This window comes from Mercenaria mercenaria, chromosome 6, assembly GCF_021730395.1.
Source record: "Mercenaria mercenaria strain notata chromosome 6, MADL_Memer_1, whole genome shotgun sequence".
NCBI lineage: Eukaryota > Metazoa > Mollusca > Bivalvia > Venerida > Veneridae > Mercenaria > Mercenaria mercenaria.
In genome coordinates, this window is record NC_069366.1 from 34,164,525 (window position 1) to 34,182,911 (window position 18,387).

At 35.1% G+C, this 18,387-nt stretch overlaps 1 protein-coding gene across 2 annotated transcripts in view; it reads left to right on the forward strand.

The window, feature by feature from the left end:
• LOC123549187 (uncharacterized) overlaps positions 1–18,387 on the forward strand; it is a 34,200-nt gene that overhangs the window by 12,236 nt on the left and 3,577 nt on the right. The window contains exons 1-9 of one of the 2 annotated variants that reach the window (XM_045337062.2): positions 2,738–2,894; positions 9,856–9,953; positions 10,242–10,361; positions 11,273–11,433; positions 13,903–14,150; positions 14,689–14,803; positions 15,466–15,602; positions 16,476–16,666; positions 17,350–17,479. In XM_045337062.2, the coding sequence (XP_045192997.2) occupies positions 2,825–2,894; positions 9,856–9,953; positions 10,242–10,361; positions 11,273–11,433; positions 13,903–14,150; positions 14,689–14,803; positions 15,466–15,602; positions 16,476–16,666; positions 17,350–17,479 (1,270 nt within the window). In that variant the 5' untranslated portion in view covers positions 2,738–2,824. Of the gene's footprint in view, positions 1–2,737; positions 2,895–9,855; positions 9,954–10,241; positions 10,362–11,272; positions 11,434–13,902; positions 14,151–14,688; positions 14,804–15,465; positions 15,603–16,475; positions 16,667–17,349; positions 17,480–18,387 lie in introns of those variants that run through there. The other variant, XM_045337063.2, reaches the window with a different exon arrangement.

Genomic DNA, 18,387 nt, shown 5'->3' on the forward strand with positions numbered 1-18,387 from the left:
CAGACGAAAATAAGCCTGCATGTGGATCATTTCAACTGTAACTTTTTTTTAAACACAGGAACACTGGATAGGTTAATTGGCTGCGAGTACAAAAGTGCCACGAACAAGTTTAAGTCTCTCGTGTGCACCTCTCAATATGAATTGGCGATATTAAGGTTGGTGTAATTTACGGTGTTCCGTTTAGACTATCGAGAATTTTATCCTGAACCCTATACTTCGAAAGTCGAAATCAAGAAACTACGATGATGAAATTCGAAACCACGATGTTGAATGGCGAAACTTCGATGACGAAAGTCGAAAGTTGAATGCACTATTTCTGAAAACGTGAAATGATGTTGCGTTTTAATCATCGTTGTTCGTTATTTCGACTTTCACCATCGTAGTTTGGAGTTTTCACCAACGTAATGTCGACTTTCACCATCGTATTTTCACAAAACCGCGATGGTAAAAACGCGAAATGAGACCGCGTTTAAATCGTTGTTGTTTCGTTATTTCGACTTTCATCAAGGATCGTAGTTTCGTGATTTCGACTTTTATAGGTTTCGATAATTCAAATGGAACAACGTAGTTATTCACATTATTCGTATGCCGGAGTCAATCTGCGCTTGGTTTTGTTTAAAAATTTCGAGGATCGATCCGTCCGTGGCAATTTATGATTTTTTTTTATGTCACATACACTATACACTCCGATTACAAAATAAATATTGTAGCAGCTTTAACTGAAATGTACAAGGCGGTGTTGGGACGGGCTTGTTTAACTATTGACTTTAACAGAATCTCGCTCGTTTTCTATCTGGCAACTGTTTAAACACAAAATGTATATTTTAGTTTGAAGACACTTTCATTGCATTTATGACTACACGTAGTTGAAAATTTTTCAACGATTGTTCAGGACCCATTTATCATCAGTATTTCAAATCTAATATTTAAGACTTTGACTTTGTATATAGGTGATCAGACAACTGTGACAGATTTATTTTAAAGAATACTTGCATTTGAACATTTGTATATTTAAATTACATGTCTATATTCCGATGTTAAGCGTTGAGGAATACGGGTACTCACTCAACGCAAGGGCTTTATAAAACCCAAGTAGTTAAGATAGTTGCTTTTAATGGCACATCTAACGTTATCCTTCACAAGGATTTAAATAGGCGACTTTTGAACGAATTACACGTGTACCCTTGTAAAAGGATGCAAAATGCTTGTTCCGATTAGAAAATGTTGTCGGTTCGGTAAGAGTTTAAAGATAAGATTACAAGAAATACGGACACTATGACATGCTGCAGAACTACTGGTGTCGGCGTCATATGGAGACGCCTCGGTAACGATTCTCAGCAATGTCGTATCTTGGTTGTTATTCAATACAAGTAAATGAATCTTTACACACCTTTCCCTATGAAAATACCAATTTTACTCATCTGTGTATTAAAATAATTACATACTCATTTATAAACTCCGTTAAGTTTCAATGGAATCTAAAACGTCAATATTTTTCCATATCGGGTGTGTGATGTCATTTGTGACGTCAGTCGCTTTTAAAAATCCTTTAACGGCAATATTTTCAGTTTTACACAGACTTACGGACAAATTTATATCATTTATCTAGAAATAGGCTCTCGTTCTTACGAGGAATAAAGTCGCGCCATATTTCCGCCGCTGAACTCGTGCATTTTTCTCGATTCAAATCTAAGATGAATATTATGTTTGCGATTGGCAGCAGGTTAATATCTCGATATCTACACGTTACAAGTAATAAAACTTAAGGCACTTCTTTCCTAAAGTAATACCACCTGAATGACATAGCTCCTTTAACTCTTGCTTTCGTTTTGATAAAATTATGCCCCTTTTTATACTTAGCCATAATTAAATATATTTTTGTATTCCTTGCTGTGAAGTGAAGTGAAAGGTGAAATATAGAAATGCTGCTCATAGACCTGTATGTTCGTCCATCTGTCTCTTACCATCCTCACCATAACCCACCCATAAGAAGTTTTCTTACGTTTCTTGATATTGCCTCTTTGAATCTGCTTCGAGCCCACATTTCCCGCCTATCACCCCTTTTCCATCTACCTTCATATAGCACCAACCCCTTAAGTATGTTTTGTTATTCATAATATAAACCTTTTCAAATCCACACCGTGTGTGCAAGTATGTATTCACTTATCTATGGTTAAATGAACATTAAAGTCGAAATTATCATTGTTAAATTGCGACATATAACGTTGGTCAAAAACTTCTTTAAAGGCATATGGCGGCAAATGATATTTAGCGGTAATTGTGACATTTAACATCAACTTTTGCGACAATTAACGGTGGTTGGAATTTTTAACGGTGGTGCGACATATAACAGTGATCCCCCCCCCCCCCCCCCACTCCCCCACCACCACCACCACGCGTTTGTAAAAAAGCTATATAAAATTAGTTATTAGAGATTGTTTTCCCTTTGTTGGCAATCTTAATTTAACTATTAAAGAAAACAAAAAGAGACATACCATCTTAAACACATACCACTATTAGCTTCTGAACAATGTGTTAAGTGTTGTTTATTTTTTAGAATATTTTTTTAAGTTCTGATTTGAAATGAATGAAATAATAAATAATGATATAACAATAATTATTATAAAAATTGAATTTTTAACTTTGAATAATTTCTATGCAAAGACTTCCGATATATCATAAAAATCAACTTAGTACATTAAGGTCATGCACTTGCAATTCAAACTAAATACATACGAGGTTATCTATCTGCATGAATGACTTCTTATATACCTTTTTAACAGTGGCGGCTTTAAATCAGGGTAGTTGACCTCGTACAGTGGATATGACAACAACAAATATGTTTCTTCGGATACTATTTTCTTGCGGAATTATTGCCTTAACAACCGCCTCTGGTAGGTTTCTTTTGTACTTCTTCGTTTGAAAACATCTCTTTTTTAACAGTGCTGGAGGTACCTTAGTCTTTTGAAAGAAGACAATTTATCTTTGTAGCAAGCTTCCAAAAATGTAAGAAATGAATGCGTTCAGACGAGCATAACCCACACTGGGACTACTTGCAAGTCATCTAAGAATCGCCAATATAAAAGTACAAAAAATCATTAAATACTTTTAATGCAAGCGCTTATTGTTGTAGAAATTAATTGCATAATGTACTCATACCTTTGTCAAAATCAAACGCTCTGGATGGGTTCAAAGTGTTACATATTCACGGCTCTTTTTGATTGAAATGTTTCTTACTTTATATTATGTTTGCTCTCCTAAATGTTTGTCTTATTTGAAAATGATGACTTTATGATGAACTGTTAGTTTTGCGTATATGTAATTATGATTCAGCATGCGTTTGCATTCATTTACGAAATTTACATTTTTGTTTTTATTTTGTCAAAACAGTGTTCTTCTTATTATTGTTTATGTGACTTAAATTGAGCTGAATAAATGGTTATAACTATAAACAAATAAACTGAACAAAACAATTAATCCATTATATCTTAAAAATTACTGAACGGATTCTCTTGAAATTTAGCGTACGCTTTGAACAATATGTTGTTGATAACTTTTTAAAAAATCTTTAAAATTAAACAAAAACATCGTATAAACTTACTCGTTTTATGATTACAACCCGTTTTGAAAAGTCGCAAAAGTACGCTAAAATATATAGAATTTACTAACTGGCGAAAAAAAAATATAATTAGGGAAGTAAATGACACACGCGCACATATACAAAATAACACTTTTGTCGTACCACATCGAAAAAGATCATTTGATATTTGTATGATATTATACCAATTATCCAGTAAAAACTCAAAATCTACACCTCTATGTTCTTAAAAATGGTATTTGTCCGATTTCTAAGAAGGCAGTTTTCTTTGAGACTTTAACCCTTAGCCTGCTGGCGGCGATTGGTTTTGCCTTTGCGACCAGAGCAGACCAAGATCAGCCTGCTGATCATGGTCTGCACTGTTCGCTATTCAGTCAGTAAATTTTCAGTAAACACCCCTTCGAATACTAAATGGTACTGCCCAAACTGAATGATGGAACAGTCCATTATAGAAATTTAGCAGGCTAAGGGTTAAAAAATCGTGAGCAAAATTATATCTTAGCGAGATTCCATGTTTTTGAAATTTTGATTTATTCCAAATGACATTGAAAAAAAGATAATGCGAGAATCCTTATCAAAATGGTTTTCAGTTCCTATGCAACAATTTTAACAAAATGTTTAGTTTTTAGACAACTGCAATCGTCCATTTTTCTTTATACATGTAGTGTTCTGAAGTTTCATTTACTTTCAAAACAAATTACTTTATTCGTTTTTCACTTCAATATTTAATGATGCACATTTAAAAGGTATCATAAATGTAAGTAAATTATACAAACTTCCTCCTTGTTTGACATTTATAACACTTTGTTTTATTGTAATTACCATGATAGATATACCTCGTCCTTGGTGTTTATAGGTGCACGGAAATCTTCATCTGTATTTGTTTACATAATATATCAAAGTCGTTGCGGTATATGTTTACATGTAATCTTAAGGTAGTTCTGCACGTTGGAATAAAAAAAATCTACAAAGCAGAATTTGATTGAAACCTGATATTTCAAAACTTCAGAATATACTTAAAAAATTCTGCAAATAAAAAAGATAGAATCGTGTGATTGTTTTTTGCAAGACCGATCTGGAACATTCACACTTCACACAAGTTTGCATGATTGGAGTCGATTGGAAAATCTCAATTTTGATAAAAATTTTCGCCAAAAAAAAGAAAAGATTTAACAAAAATCTCACAGTGGAAAATAAACATATTATCTATGATATGGTATAATATAATAAATGTATAGGTACGTTTGCTACTTTTTGTGATATTTGCCACAAAGACTTATTAAAGTGAGCCACGCATTTCAAGCTGATATTAATACATCATTCGGAATTATTTAACGTGTCAAACGTTTTAAAAAACAAAAGGAATTTATCTACCGAACATATGCAAATATTCCATTCAGTTTAACAGTACCAAGCTAAAACATTCTGCAGTTATTGATTGGACATTATTTTCAGTCTGGAAGTCACCGTAACCTTGATCATTGATCTACTACTTCAAAAGGGGTGGGGAGCATAAGAAATATGTTTCATATATCTAACTCAAGAAACAATACAAACTAATCTATTCAAATGAGAGGTTGCTGTACAAATAAACAGCAATGTGTAAATTACGTTATATAAACACTTATATGACTGTAATTTACTTAAATTCAAAACTGTCATACCTATGTTTAGTGGTCACATTTAAAATATTATGTCATCGCAATGAGTGGTTGAGCAATGGCTTTCACATGAAATCAGCATAAGGTCTTACATACGTAAGGTAGTCCCGCACATTTGATAACGGTTACAACACACTAAATAGCTGTTCTTTATTCTATATAAAATTGACATATTTCAAGTGGCTGCAGCACATATCAGGAACTATCTTAAATGTCTGCAACTTACATTTTCTTGGAGAATATTGTCAGTGCTGATAAAAATCAAAAGAAAAGTGGGGGTCATGTTTGATGCAAGAAAAAATATTTTCAGTCAAACACACAAACTGCAAAATCAGCTAAAACATGAAACCCCAAATTGTAGTGGTTGTGTATGATTCAATTCTGTCATGTTATCATTTCATTATGAAAATGCTACCTACATATCAAGCATAGATCTGTCATGTAATTTTAGCAAAAAAACAGCAAAGAAAATAAGATAAATAGCTCTACAGAGCAAAAAACGATGGCTGTTATGCGACTACTATTTTTCTTTGCGCTATTTATAGTGCCTGTATGCCTAAACCGTAAGTAATGGAGTAACGCCATTTATCCGGATAACGTAGAATACAGCCTGGACTAGGTATACGGAAATGAAATCGTTTTATGAATTAATTGCAACCCGGGTCGTAGATAATTTTCTGTTGTTTTGGGATCAGCAGGTCAAAGGTAAAGATCACAAGGACCTTGAGAATAACTGAAAAATGCTTTTGGTCTATACCTGTCAAGCTTCACTATACATATAGTTAACATATAAAATTAACACGTTTAAGAGTGTGAATAATTCCATGCATTAGGTTTAAAATAATTACCATTAATGCTTGTATGGCTACATAAAGTTTAAATGTTTACTGCAACCAAAATCTTCAACCAACAACTGTTTTATTACGAATGTAGCTCTACATACACAATTACAATATATATTTAGAAATGTTAGATACATTTGATGAGAATATTTTAAGTATATTCGAATTGAATATCTAAAGATAAAATATTCTATTTAAAGACGGGCATTGGATATCTTTAAATCATACGATATAGTGTAAAATTTCAAAATCGGCTTAAAATCACAGGTGCCCGTCCAGTCTTGGTGCCCATATGGGTGCCGCCCCCTCAAAAAAAAAAAAAAAAAAAAAAAAAAAATAAAAAATAAAAACACTGTTTTAAGCCTAAAACGAAAAAAAAATTTGTTTGAAAATTTTTTTTTTCCCCTATATATACTCATATGGGAAAGTTGCATGTGTTGCCGTAACGCTATGGAGGTTTACTAGGACACGCTGTGGAACAACCAAAATGTCCAGTTCAGTACCAGTGCAAGCTACCCTGCTGCAATTTACACACCATGCATTTATAAAATAGTAAACAGTCCTATTCTACCTAGTAAACAGCCTTAAATAACTTACATTTAAATTCTAAGACGCAAACAACGGAAAAGGTTTTCTACTTTCGGTTTGGAACAAAATGGCCGATCGTCACTGTTATTTTGCAAGTGTCTAGACAATTTGGCTTGTTTGAATTTAAATGTAAGTTTTTTTATTATTTATTTTAAACAGTGAGACGACAATGACAATGACCGCCGCCATTTTGTTTTAACAGTATCTGATTTTGTAAGTTTATAGCATGTATACATTAACTAAAAAATAATCTCATTTAGTGATTTGTCGCTGAATAAATCATTGTTTGGAGTTCAGATGCGAATGAATTATATCACGAGGGCGCATCATCTGAACGACAAACAATGATTTTATTGAAGAGTAAATCACTAAATGAGATATATTATTTCGATTCTAACACGTTACCAAGGACTTTAAAGTACATCCTTGACAGTATTCATTAAATATTTGCCCGTTTTCAATTGGTTTCTTTTCCAGCGCGCCGCTATGCCGTTTGACACTATAAATTTTATAATAAAATGTACATAAAATGAGTACATTTTGTGTATTTTTCAACCATAAGCCTTATGCGTAAAAGCAATGTTAAAATATATATATATTTGAACTGATTTTAGAAACATGATGCCATGTTTTGTTCGCAAAAAAGCGTTTTGAATCTTAGAAAAACTGCAAATATGCAGAGTTATCTCCCCTTAATATTCTCAAATTTCGCAAGAGCTTTTGTTTTGCAGGCCCGATTTTTCTGATCCGCGAGACTTTGCACTTTCATAATATATATAGAAACTGACTATAGCATGACCGGACAGGCAAATCCTGTTTCTAGGCACTTTTCGCACTTTTGGCTCCCTGGCTACTATGGCGTAATGCTTGTGACGTCAGAACAGTGAATTGTTGTATAATAATTCACTGTTTTCAGCCTTCTTTGTTTAATAGGAAAATGAATCGGGTCGTGTTAGAATCGCTTATTTAACCAATTTTGTTGGAACCTGTATAATTATACACATTTATTCATTAGGTAACACCTATTATGAGAGATTTTGCCGGCGCAGCTGTATAAATTAGCTCGTTTTTGCCCGGAAGTCGACAAGCTGTCGACAGCCAATTAAAACGTTGTTTGAATGAAAAGCTATTTTTAGACTTTGTAAGGCATCTTTTGATTGGATGATATCGCATGAAAAAGGTCAATGGAATACTATTGTGTCTTTCAAGAAAAATGCTATTGTGTGTTACGTAAACAGCCTACACATTTTTTCCTCTGACCCAAAGCAGCTATCGTGTGTGTGTAGAGCAACTACGTTTTTCCTGTCCACAAGACTCTGTTACTTTTTTATTGTAACCTTTGCAATAAAATCAGTCAAAGGAATATTGTATTGATAAAATCGAAGTAAACAAGTGCGAGTTTAAAATGAAAAGCTTAAATACATTTCACTTTATAAATTATATGATTTGATGAATTTAAGTCCCATATACAGAAACTATTTAAATGGAAACGCTTAAGTTTGACATTTAATTGATATTATATTGCATAAAGTGAGATTGTAAATGCCATGTAACTATAAAAGAAATTATGAACACTAATGTAACATTTTTTTCTGCTAGATTAAAAAAAAAACATATTTATTTTTAATTGTTAAAAGGTACAATATAGAGAAACCATTAGTAATACGTCTATTGCAGTCTTAATTGTACAACTCTGTGGTGAAGCATTTTATATGGAGACAAAATCAGGTTAAGTAGAAAGTTCGAGAAGCTTTTCTAGAAACTTAGTGACACTCACTGTCACATGTATACTTCTTCCAAGAAATGGTCGTAACATTTAGGAACACATATAAAACTTGCGTAATTAGATGTAATTATTTAAACCTTGCACATAATTGGTAACTTTTAACAAAAACTGATTTTGCCACTGTAAGTATAAAATTGTTATATTTTTTGGTTGTTACAAATGGCATTCGTAATTTTCGTTTTGTCACGTATGGCGTTTCATGCGAGGTTACCCATAACTAAGATAAAAGCCATCTGGCACCCCTTCAAAAATGCAACCACAATGAAATCTAAACAGAAACCACCCTTATTTCTAATATCACTAAGGCCATCCAAAGTGAAACATTAGTACTCTATAGCCTGTCCCCAACTAAGCGAGTCCATATGACTCCCGCGATGGTTACTTTAGAGTAAAAAGCCTATAGTAGTATGAGACAACATTTTTCATAACTTCTCGGACAATGTTCAGTCGCCTACGTAATTTTCAAAACTTCCCAGAAAAATCTGTAAACACACGCCTGAAATAAAAATAAGAATACAAGTTTTTTTTCTCACTTTTTCTTTTTTCCTATGGCCTCTGTTAAAATGACAGCTCCACTTCCTGCTAGCTCAACGAAGGTATATATTCGTATCTGCAAGTCATTACGTCATAATTTCAAGGTCAAGTCTACTCAGCAGACTGAAACACAATACGTACATGAAACTTGTATTCTGGCATTATTTTAAAGTATAAAATGCATTTTAATTTGTAAATTGCCTCTTATTTGTAAATTTGCATGATTTTTGCCCGTCCGACACTAACAGCTGAAACCTGGAGAGTGTGTGTACCAATCATCTGAAACTGAAACTGCTTTATTTGATTAAACGCCTAATTTTACACATAGTATATTCACCGGCGTTGTACATTAAATTATACCAGATTTATATAGCGCCAAAGGCGCTTTACATAGTTCAAATGCAGCCACACAGGGCGCATAATTCATCCTCTACTAGTACAGACACAGAGCGATCTGACCAGAGGGACAGAGTGAGACAAAGCCCCCGCGACAGAGAGATCAGAAATCAGATACAGGCTTTTTCCGGCTAACTTAGCCTCGCTCGTTTCGAATAGACAGCCTGGTTCTTTAATGTGCCCAGTGTATAGCACTGATACACGCAAGGATTGCCTGGGTTCCTGACCAGTACACCTCTAGTTGGGTGGGAAACACTGAAAAGCGTTTCTGAAAATTCCCGAGTAGCTGCCGGGGATCAAACCCCGACCTCAGGATTGGAAGGCCAGTGTGCAAACCACTGAGCTATCCAATCATGTCTTTCTTTTACAAATAGCTAGGAATCTTATCTGCATCTTGTTTTCGTTAATCGGCGTCTAGGTGCCTTTCTGCGTTTATATTCTTTGTTTTAGTTGTGTCTGACCACCCGTGCAACAGAGCATGTGAGGTAAACAGGCCAATGACGTGCGAGTATAACTTCACCGTGGAGAACTACTTTGTTCTTTCCAGGGTAACTTAAACTTCTTGTTTTGTGCATCAAAATGTGAATTCTAAATTATGAGGATTTAATTCTCATTCATTTTTTGTAAGAACTTAAATATGATTAATCAAATTATCTGAAAAATTTATACAAAAAAATAAAAATAAAAGTTTTAAGGCATAAAAAGATGCAATTAACGTAATTTTACGTTCCTCGTGTAGAATAAATTGAAGCCGGGTAATATTTTTTCACCCATGATCTTCTTGTAACGTGAAATTGTTTATTAGAGAAGATAGAAAGTTTATTCTGTGATTTCAGGCGTGTTATAACTGCCCATTCAACTACACTGACTGTTTCCGACCTCACTGCGTCTCGACCAATGGCATGCCAAGACACTTGCTGACAGTTAATCGCCAAATGCCTGGCCCGAGCATTGAAGTGAGTTGTATCACACATGTCTTACAGTATATCACTGAGAACGAAATGTAAAATAAAGTCTAGCGTTGAAATAAGTCTGACATTTTGTCCGCAATTTTGCAAGCCACATACTTCGTTACAGGAGTGTGGGGGGGGGGGATCTATATATATGACTGCATTTGCATAACAACCAAGTAACTAAACGATCTGGAAATGCGAACGTCCAGGCGTTTTGGCCTAGAAATTAGAGTTTATGAAATGATTTGTAAGGGCGTTATAGTACACTGTTTAGAAGATTAAACGGTTTACAAATACTGTTTTATGTACAGTTCGTTTTCGTTAACATGATGTATGTAAACATTAAATATTGCGTTTTGTAACCTAACTCAGGGTTCAATATTTTAGTGTGTCCTGTATAAGAAAAACGTGATCTCAAGCTAAAACAAAACATAATCAAAAAGTAGAAAGGTCATTCTGTAAGTAGAGAAATTTTGATTTGAAAACATGTAAACACGGATGACCTAGTAATCGAACTGTACATTATAAAACTTTCATTCAAGCAAGGAAAACCATTTTGAAGTACAAATGTATAAACATCGAGATTTTATTGTTGTGTTTATGAACGCTTGAACAGGTTCAAATATGCCGTAAGCAGTGAACTGCCTCGAATGCAAATGCTTTTCTACATACTGAAATACGTTCTATAGTCCACAGAACATTAAAACCTAAATGAAAAAATAAAAACTCTTTCTTTTGCCCCTCGGCTAGACAGGGTTAGGAAAATCGTATTCTAATGTTCAAACCATTAGATATTTATTTTAACCGTTACCCTGTTAAATTTCTATAATAAACTTGTCCAACTTTAAATTTGGACAGTACCATGATATGTGTGGTGCAGGTCATAGTTCAAAATGTTAGTTTGTACATTCCAGGTGTGCAAAGATGATAAGGTAATAGTATGGGTACATAACAAGATAGATGACGGCTCGTCCACGTCTATACACTGGCATGGCATGACACAAACCAATACAAACTTCATGGACGGAGTGCCTCGGCTTACACAATGCAGTATACAGCCATTTGAATTATTTAGGTTTGTGCGGCGTTTGGCATGAGCGTAAAGTATTTCTGACTCATTCTGTCAATGTAGGGTAGGTAGTTCTGATTTCTCCGATTATTCCAATGAAGTGTTTGTAATTTCATTTCGCTCACTCAATGTTGTAGTGTAGGACAGGTAGATGTAAGATAGGTGTTATAATTTCTCAGTTATAGGACAGATAAGTAGTTCTAATTTCTCCGGTGTAGGGTAGATAGGTAGTTCTAATATCTCTGGTGTAGGATAGATTGGTAGTTCTAATTTCTCTGGTGTAGGGTAGATAGGTATTTCTTATATCTCTGAACAGATGTAGAATAGATTGGTAGTTCTAATTTCTCTGATTTAGGATACGTAGCTCTTATTTCTCTGACTCAGTGTGTAGTGTAGGGTAGATAGTCCTAATTTCTCTAATGTAGTGTAGGTAGTCTAATTTTTCTGATGTTGAGTAGGTAGTCCTAATATCTGTGATGTAGGGTAGGTAGTTCTAATATCTGTGATGTAGGGTAGGTAGTTCTAATATCTGTGATGTAGGGTAGGTAGTTCTAATTTCTCTGATGTAGGTTGGTAGTTCTAATTTCTGTGATGTAGGGTAGGTAGTTCTGTGATGTAGGGTAGGTAGTTCTGTGATGTAGGGTAGGTAGTTCTAATTTCTCTGATGTAGGTTGGTAGTTCTAATTGCTCTGATCTAGGGTAGGTAGTTCTGTGATGTAGGGTAGGTAGTTCTAATTTCTCTGATGTAGGGTAGGTAGTTCTAATATCTGTGATGTAGGGTAGGTAGTTCTAATATCTGTGATGTAGGGTAGGTAGTTCTAATTTCTCTGATGTAGGGTAGGTAGTTCTAATATCTGTGATGTAGGGTAGGTAGTTCTAATATCTGTGATGTAGGGTAGGTAGTTCTAATTTCTCTGATGTAGGGTAGGTAGTTCTAATATCTGTGATGTAGGGTAGGTAGTTCTAATATCTGTGATGTAGGGTAGGTAGTTCTAATATCTGTGATGTAGGGTAGGTAGTTCTAATATCTGTGATGTAGGGTAGGTAGTTCTAATTTCTCTGATGTAGGGTAGGTAGTTCTAATATCTGTGATGTAGGGTAGGTAGTTCTAATATCTGTGATGTAGGGTAGGTAGTTCTAATTGCTCTGATGTAGGGTAGGTAGTTCTGTGATGTAGGGTAGGTAGTTATAATTTCTCTGATGTAGGGTAGGTAGTTCTGTGATGTAGGGTAGGTAGTTCTAATATCTGTGATGTAGGGTAGGTACTTCTAATATCTGCGATGAAGGGTAGGTAGTTCTCATTTCTCTGATGTAGGGTAGGTAGTTCTGTGATGTAGGGTAGGTAGTTCTAATATCTGTGATATAGGGTAGGTACTTCTAATATCTGTGATGTAGGGTGGGTAGTTCTAATTTCTCTGATGTAGGGTAGGTAGTTCTGTGATGTAGGGTAGGTAGTTCTAATATCTGTGATGTAGGGTAGGTAGTTCTAATATCTGCGATGTAGGGTAGGTAGTTCTAATTTCTCTGATGTAGGGTAGGTAGTTCTAATTTCTCTGAAGTATGGTAGGTATGTCTAATTTCTCTGACTTCAAAGTTGTTTCTGTCATTGTTCTTCATCAATTTTGACTCAGGAATACAAGTACAACCGCCTGACTTAGTACGAACATGTAGTATAAAGGCTGCAAATTCCATTTGTCCGACATATCCACATTCAGTTTGAATCATTACCATAAAATCTTTGCAATATTACAGTATATAATGCATTTCATACTAAATTGATTACAGCGCATTATTGTTCCCGCAAATTTGGCAAATTTATGCTAGAATTGACACGACACATTGTATTGGCGACTCCAAGATTAAAATATGTCCGCTGTTTTAAACATCAGTTATAGGCTGTCACTTTCTTGTTACAGATGTATTTTAAAAACGGTTTTAACCCTTATCATACTGTACACGATTGATTCTGCCTTTGTGACAAGTGTAGGTCATTATTAGCCTGCACATCCGTGCAATCTGATCAAGATCTGCACTTTTCGCCATTCAGTCAGTATCTTTTTTGGTAAGCACCCATCTTAAGAGTTAACTGTCCAAATTGAAAGATGGACAAATTCATTATAGAAATTTTGCAGGATAAGGGCTAATGTATTTCAAATGAAATAAATCTGTAAACACAAGTACATAATGTTGCTAAATAGGTTTTACCTTCATTTCAGTATAAAATATATCGGTTATTTTAAAGCATACTTTGAGACAAAAGCACAAAACGTTTACCAATCTTGACTTCGACAAGAATTGTAAGAATGATGTTAACTAAATCTCCGAATACGTCTTCGAAGAGGAAGATGAATTCTTTGACATTAGCCTATTTATAATAACTTGACATTTCCACAACAACACTCCTGTACTGAGTAAAACTGTTTAAATAAACAGTTTAATCATACCAAACACTTTTTTAAAAATATTTATATACAGGTATGAATTTATAGCGGACAACGCCGGCACCCACTGGTGGCACTCGCATTCGGGTGTGCAGCTTGGGGATGGTCTCCATGGCGCGTTAATTGTTAGAGAGCCCGCTTCCCGAGACCCATCGAGGAGTCTCTACGACTTTGATCGTTCTGATCATATCATGGTAATAACCGACTGGGCAGAGAGACCTGTGATATTCAGGTATATGGAGGAGATGCAGCACAGATGGGTGACACCAAAGATGCTTAAAGGTACCCGTTTCGTTGTTTCACTTACACACTAGGCTAAATTCATGTTTTCGTGTCTTACCTAATTCACTTGCTTTTCTCTGCAAATATACAAAATATAGAGCCAATACAATATCACATGCGGTTTATAACAAGCTTGGAAACTGAATTTCAGTTGGACAATATTCTATGTAAGGAACTAGTTAAAGGAAACTGTGTTCATTGTTATTTGTCGAATACAGGATAGAATGAATCTATACAGAGCATCTTACGATGTTTCATTAGGACCAGCGCGCCTGCTCCCTATGAACGTGAAGCGCCAGGGTATGATGGTACAACGGCGAAGCGCGGCAGTACGATGGCGAGTCGCTAACGGAACACCGCAGTATCTATGTTACATGGTCCCAGTTTAAAACTCACATTCTATTAAAACGTCTATCATGCCAGTATGCTTAAATAAGTTTAAGAGGAGACAATTTTAAGTAGAATTTTGACTCATTTTGAGCCTTTGGCTCTGATGAGGAAAAAAAAAGAGAGAAAAATAAACTGTTTCAAATTTCAGTATTGGTGAATGGGCGTGGCAGGAAATATGAAGTAACAGATCACGTTATAAAAGGTGATGCAACAACCTCTGGATACACACCTTATGAAGTATTTACAGTGTCTGCTGGAATGAGGTACTAGTATGTTAGCATCACAGCTTCAATTCAGGTCGTACTGCGACCTTGTCATTTTCGCAATTTCTTACATTGTATCTACATGAACTGAGTGTTGTTAAATTTTCTACCCTTAACTGTTTACGCAATCATGGAGTCCATTCAATGTACGAATGTACTGGTAGGTGCATAATAGAATGCCGCGAGAGCCGGTGCTAGGGCCTGACGATTGTTGCATATTTCATTACCTCCCGTGAACACCATTACCTCCTATGAACAGACTATGTCAAGGCTGCTGTTATTTAACTTTGTTGCGTTATACGCTTCCAAAGAAGGACACATGGGCTATACAACACTTTTGACGCACAAAAGCCCAGCTACTACCAGTATAGCCTTTGTTCACCATGATGTTCACTGTAGCACTTTATCTTGACCACTGTCACCATTATACGCAAGAAATTTTGCAGTTGTCAAATTTCCGTCTCATTTAAAATAAAAATTATTTGACTTGGTTTCTTCCAGTTTCGCACGATATACATGCATCGCTTCCAAAGGATTGTCCTATAGCTTTTTTCTTCGTGAACATCAAAAGGCATTTGTGTAACACCGGTTACCCTACAAACACGAAAAATGCGTTTATTTTTGTATTGTTTGTTCATTCACCCCGTATAACATGTTTCTAGGTACCGTTTCCGCGTGATCGCAGCGGCAGCACGTTGCTTCTTCCGGGTAATGGTGGATAACCATGATTTTACTGTGATTACAAGTGACGGATGGCCGATGACACCGTCAACTGTAGGATCTTTTATGATTCATCCCGGTAGGTACAACAACAACAACAACAACAACAGCAATATATATGTTAAAGTAAAATAACCTTCGGGTGAAGAAAGTTATCTCATTCATTTCAAAAGATTTTTTTTCTGAAAATTTAATACAGAACATACATACTAATAATTTTGAGATGCAAAACAAAAAATAACATCAAGATATTCCTTTTTTGAATAAGTTTTTTTTTAAGTCAGTTTAGTTCAAAGGCTAGCCTCTTATTTGACAGTTCGCGTTATGTGTTTATTTACGCCTAGAGGTCTAAAGTGTTCGGTTTTCTATTTCACAAAATGTCGGTGTTGATATTGCATTCGGACAAATAAAATCATAATTCTTATATCAAAGATCAATTAAAAAAATAAGGTGAATGTGTGTGTCATATCTCTTATTATTAATTCAACAGGCATTTTTGTAATATGACGATTTTATTTTGAATATTTTTGGCCAATTCAGTCGTTCTCCTTCGCATGGTTAGAGTTTGAATATATATATTTTTTTAATTTACATGCGCATGTATAATTTTCTTTTAAACTGATAAATAAGCTAAACGAACGTTTATATTAAGTATTATAGTGAATAAAAAAAAAAGAAACAGTTGGTTAGAATGTGACTTTAGAAAATAACTTCCAGTTTGCCAGAATATAATGTCATTGTATTGCTTTTTTGAATGTTATGGATATATTCCCAGTATGGATCAAAGAATTATTTCAAAGCGTTTTCGCTCAAATAGACTAGTTGTCTCCAATATCCACCAACTGAAATATCTCAGACATTATTTGAAACATTCATCCAGAGCTAACAATAAATGAAAGAAATGTTTAAAATGACGGCTAATGACGGCTAAGATTTGGTTTTACCATTGCAGGAGAGAGATATGACTTTGTGCTTAATGCTAACCAAGCTGCGGGTGATTACTGGATCAAGGTTGAAGCCTATGGCGACTGCGCAGGTAACAACGACGGTCATGGTGCAGCCATATTACATTATGACGGCTATACAGGCAACACGGATTATATGCCTAATACCGACGTAGAAGACTTTACACACAAAGGAACTGTAAGCATACTTTATTTATTTATGATTCTTTTTTTAATGGTGATTTAAATAGAGTTCGTTCTCGTACAGCTTTCATTTCAATGATTCATAATTATGATCTCAAATATGTACAGTTTTCCAGAATACAATGCTATTGTATTGCTCTTTGAATGTTACGGATATATTCCCAGTATGGATCAAAGAATCATTTATAATATGAGCCGTGCCATGAGAAAACCATCATAGTGGGTTTGCGACCAGCATGGATCCAGACCAGACTGCACAGGATCCATGCTGTTCGCTAACGGTTTCTCTTATTGCAACAGGCTTTGAAAGCGAACAGCATGGATCCTGACCAGACTGCGCGGATGCGCAGGCTGGTCTGGATCCATACTGTTCGCAAAGCCACTATGTTGTTTTTCTCATGGCGCGACTCAAATCATGTAATGTCATTGGGCAGCCTGTAAACTTTTGCATAAGTTGATTTAAACCCAAGTGTCCTTGGTTATCCGTTTCTCTTATATAACTAATTCGCGAAACAAACTGGTAAAACAACGTTCCGAAATGTGTAAAGGAAAACCTGATTCCATGCTGACTTGATAGGGTGCATCATGAACAGTGAAAAAACTTTAAGCCATACAATTTCACTGGAATTTCTGAAAAATTGAACTGCTATATAGTATTTATCTAGTTTCCTGTTATAGATTTTGAATCCTGCATCAGAGCAGTATACATTAAACAACACGATACCACAAGGAACGTTGAGATACGATCCTCCTGGCGACCAGGACGAGGACTTTACAGAGGAAAAAGTTGGACTCAGATATTACATTAGTAAGTCTTACTAGAGATAACGTCGGTCTTCAGCCTTGAGATACTTGTTACTTAGCAACATGATGTTGATTTCTTTGCATGTATTTAATTTGTATGACGAATGTCTTTACAAGTACAACTGAAATTTTTCAAGCTGTGTACATGTATTTGTCATGAAATCAAATGCCGACAGAGTAACACAAAAAATGCCTTCAGATGTAGGAAGTATCAAATATACAAGGAAAAAAAACAACAGATTATTGAAAGAGTTGATAGCTTGTGAGTATGATTGAAAGAATACTAAATCTCTTCTAGTTTACAGGCGTTAGAACACATGGTATACTGCCTAATGTGGTGGATTAAAAACCAAACACGCAGTCAATTTAAAGTTTACTAATATCCAAACGTGCAACATGCCTTTTTCAGGGATTAATAATCTACTGCCTAGAAATTACTAAATAATTTCATTATTACGCAGCATTTATAATTAATAAACTAACGGCAAAAATTTTATTTTTATTAAAGAAATTTCAAAAACCTGGGAGTGTGTCCCTTAGAATTGTTTTCCTTAATTCAAATTTTTCACTTTCAATGCCTTCGAGTTTTTATCGTCTGATTTACCACGGTTCAGAGTTCAGATGCGTAGGAATTGGACCACGAGGGCATGAAGCATCTGAACGATGAACCGTGGTAAATGAGACGATAAATCACAAGAAGGCCTTGATGTTTTCATTCTGACATGCTCAATGATCTATTTTAATAAATATTATACTGGACCTCATTTACGCGAGGAATAATGTATCAGACGTCACGCGGCAATTTGACGTCATAATTGACGGCATAATGCTCTCCTACCGGTCCGCGCGTCAACCGTTGTTTATCGCAGAATATACAAAGCTAGATTTCCTTCTTTGTTTAACTGGAAATCA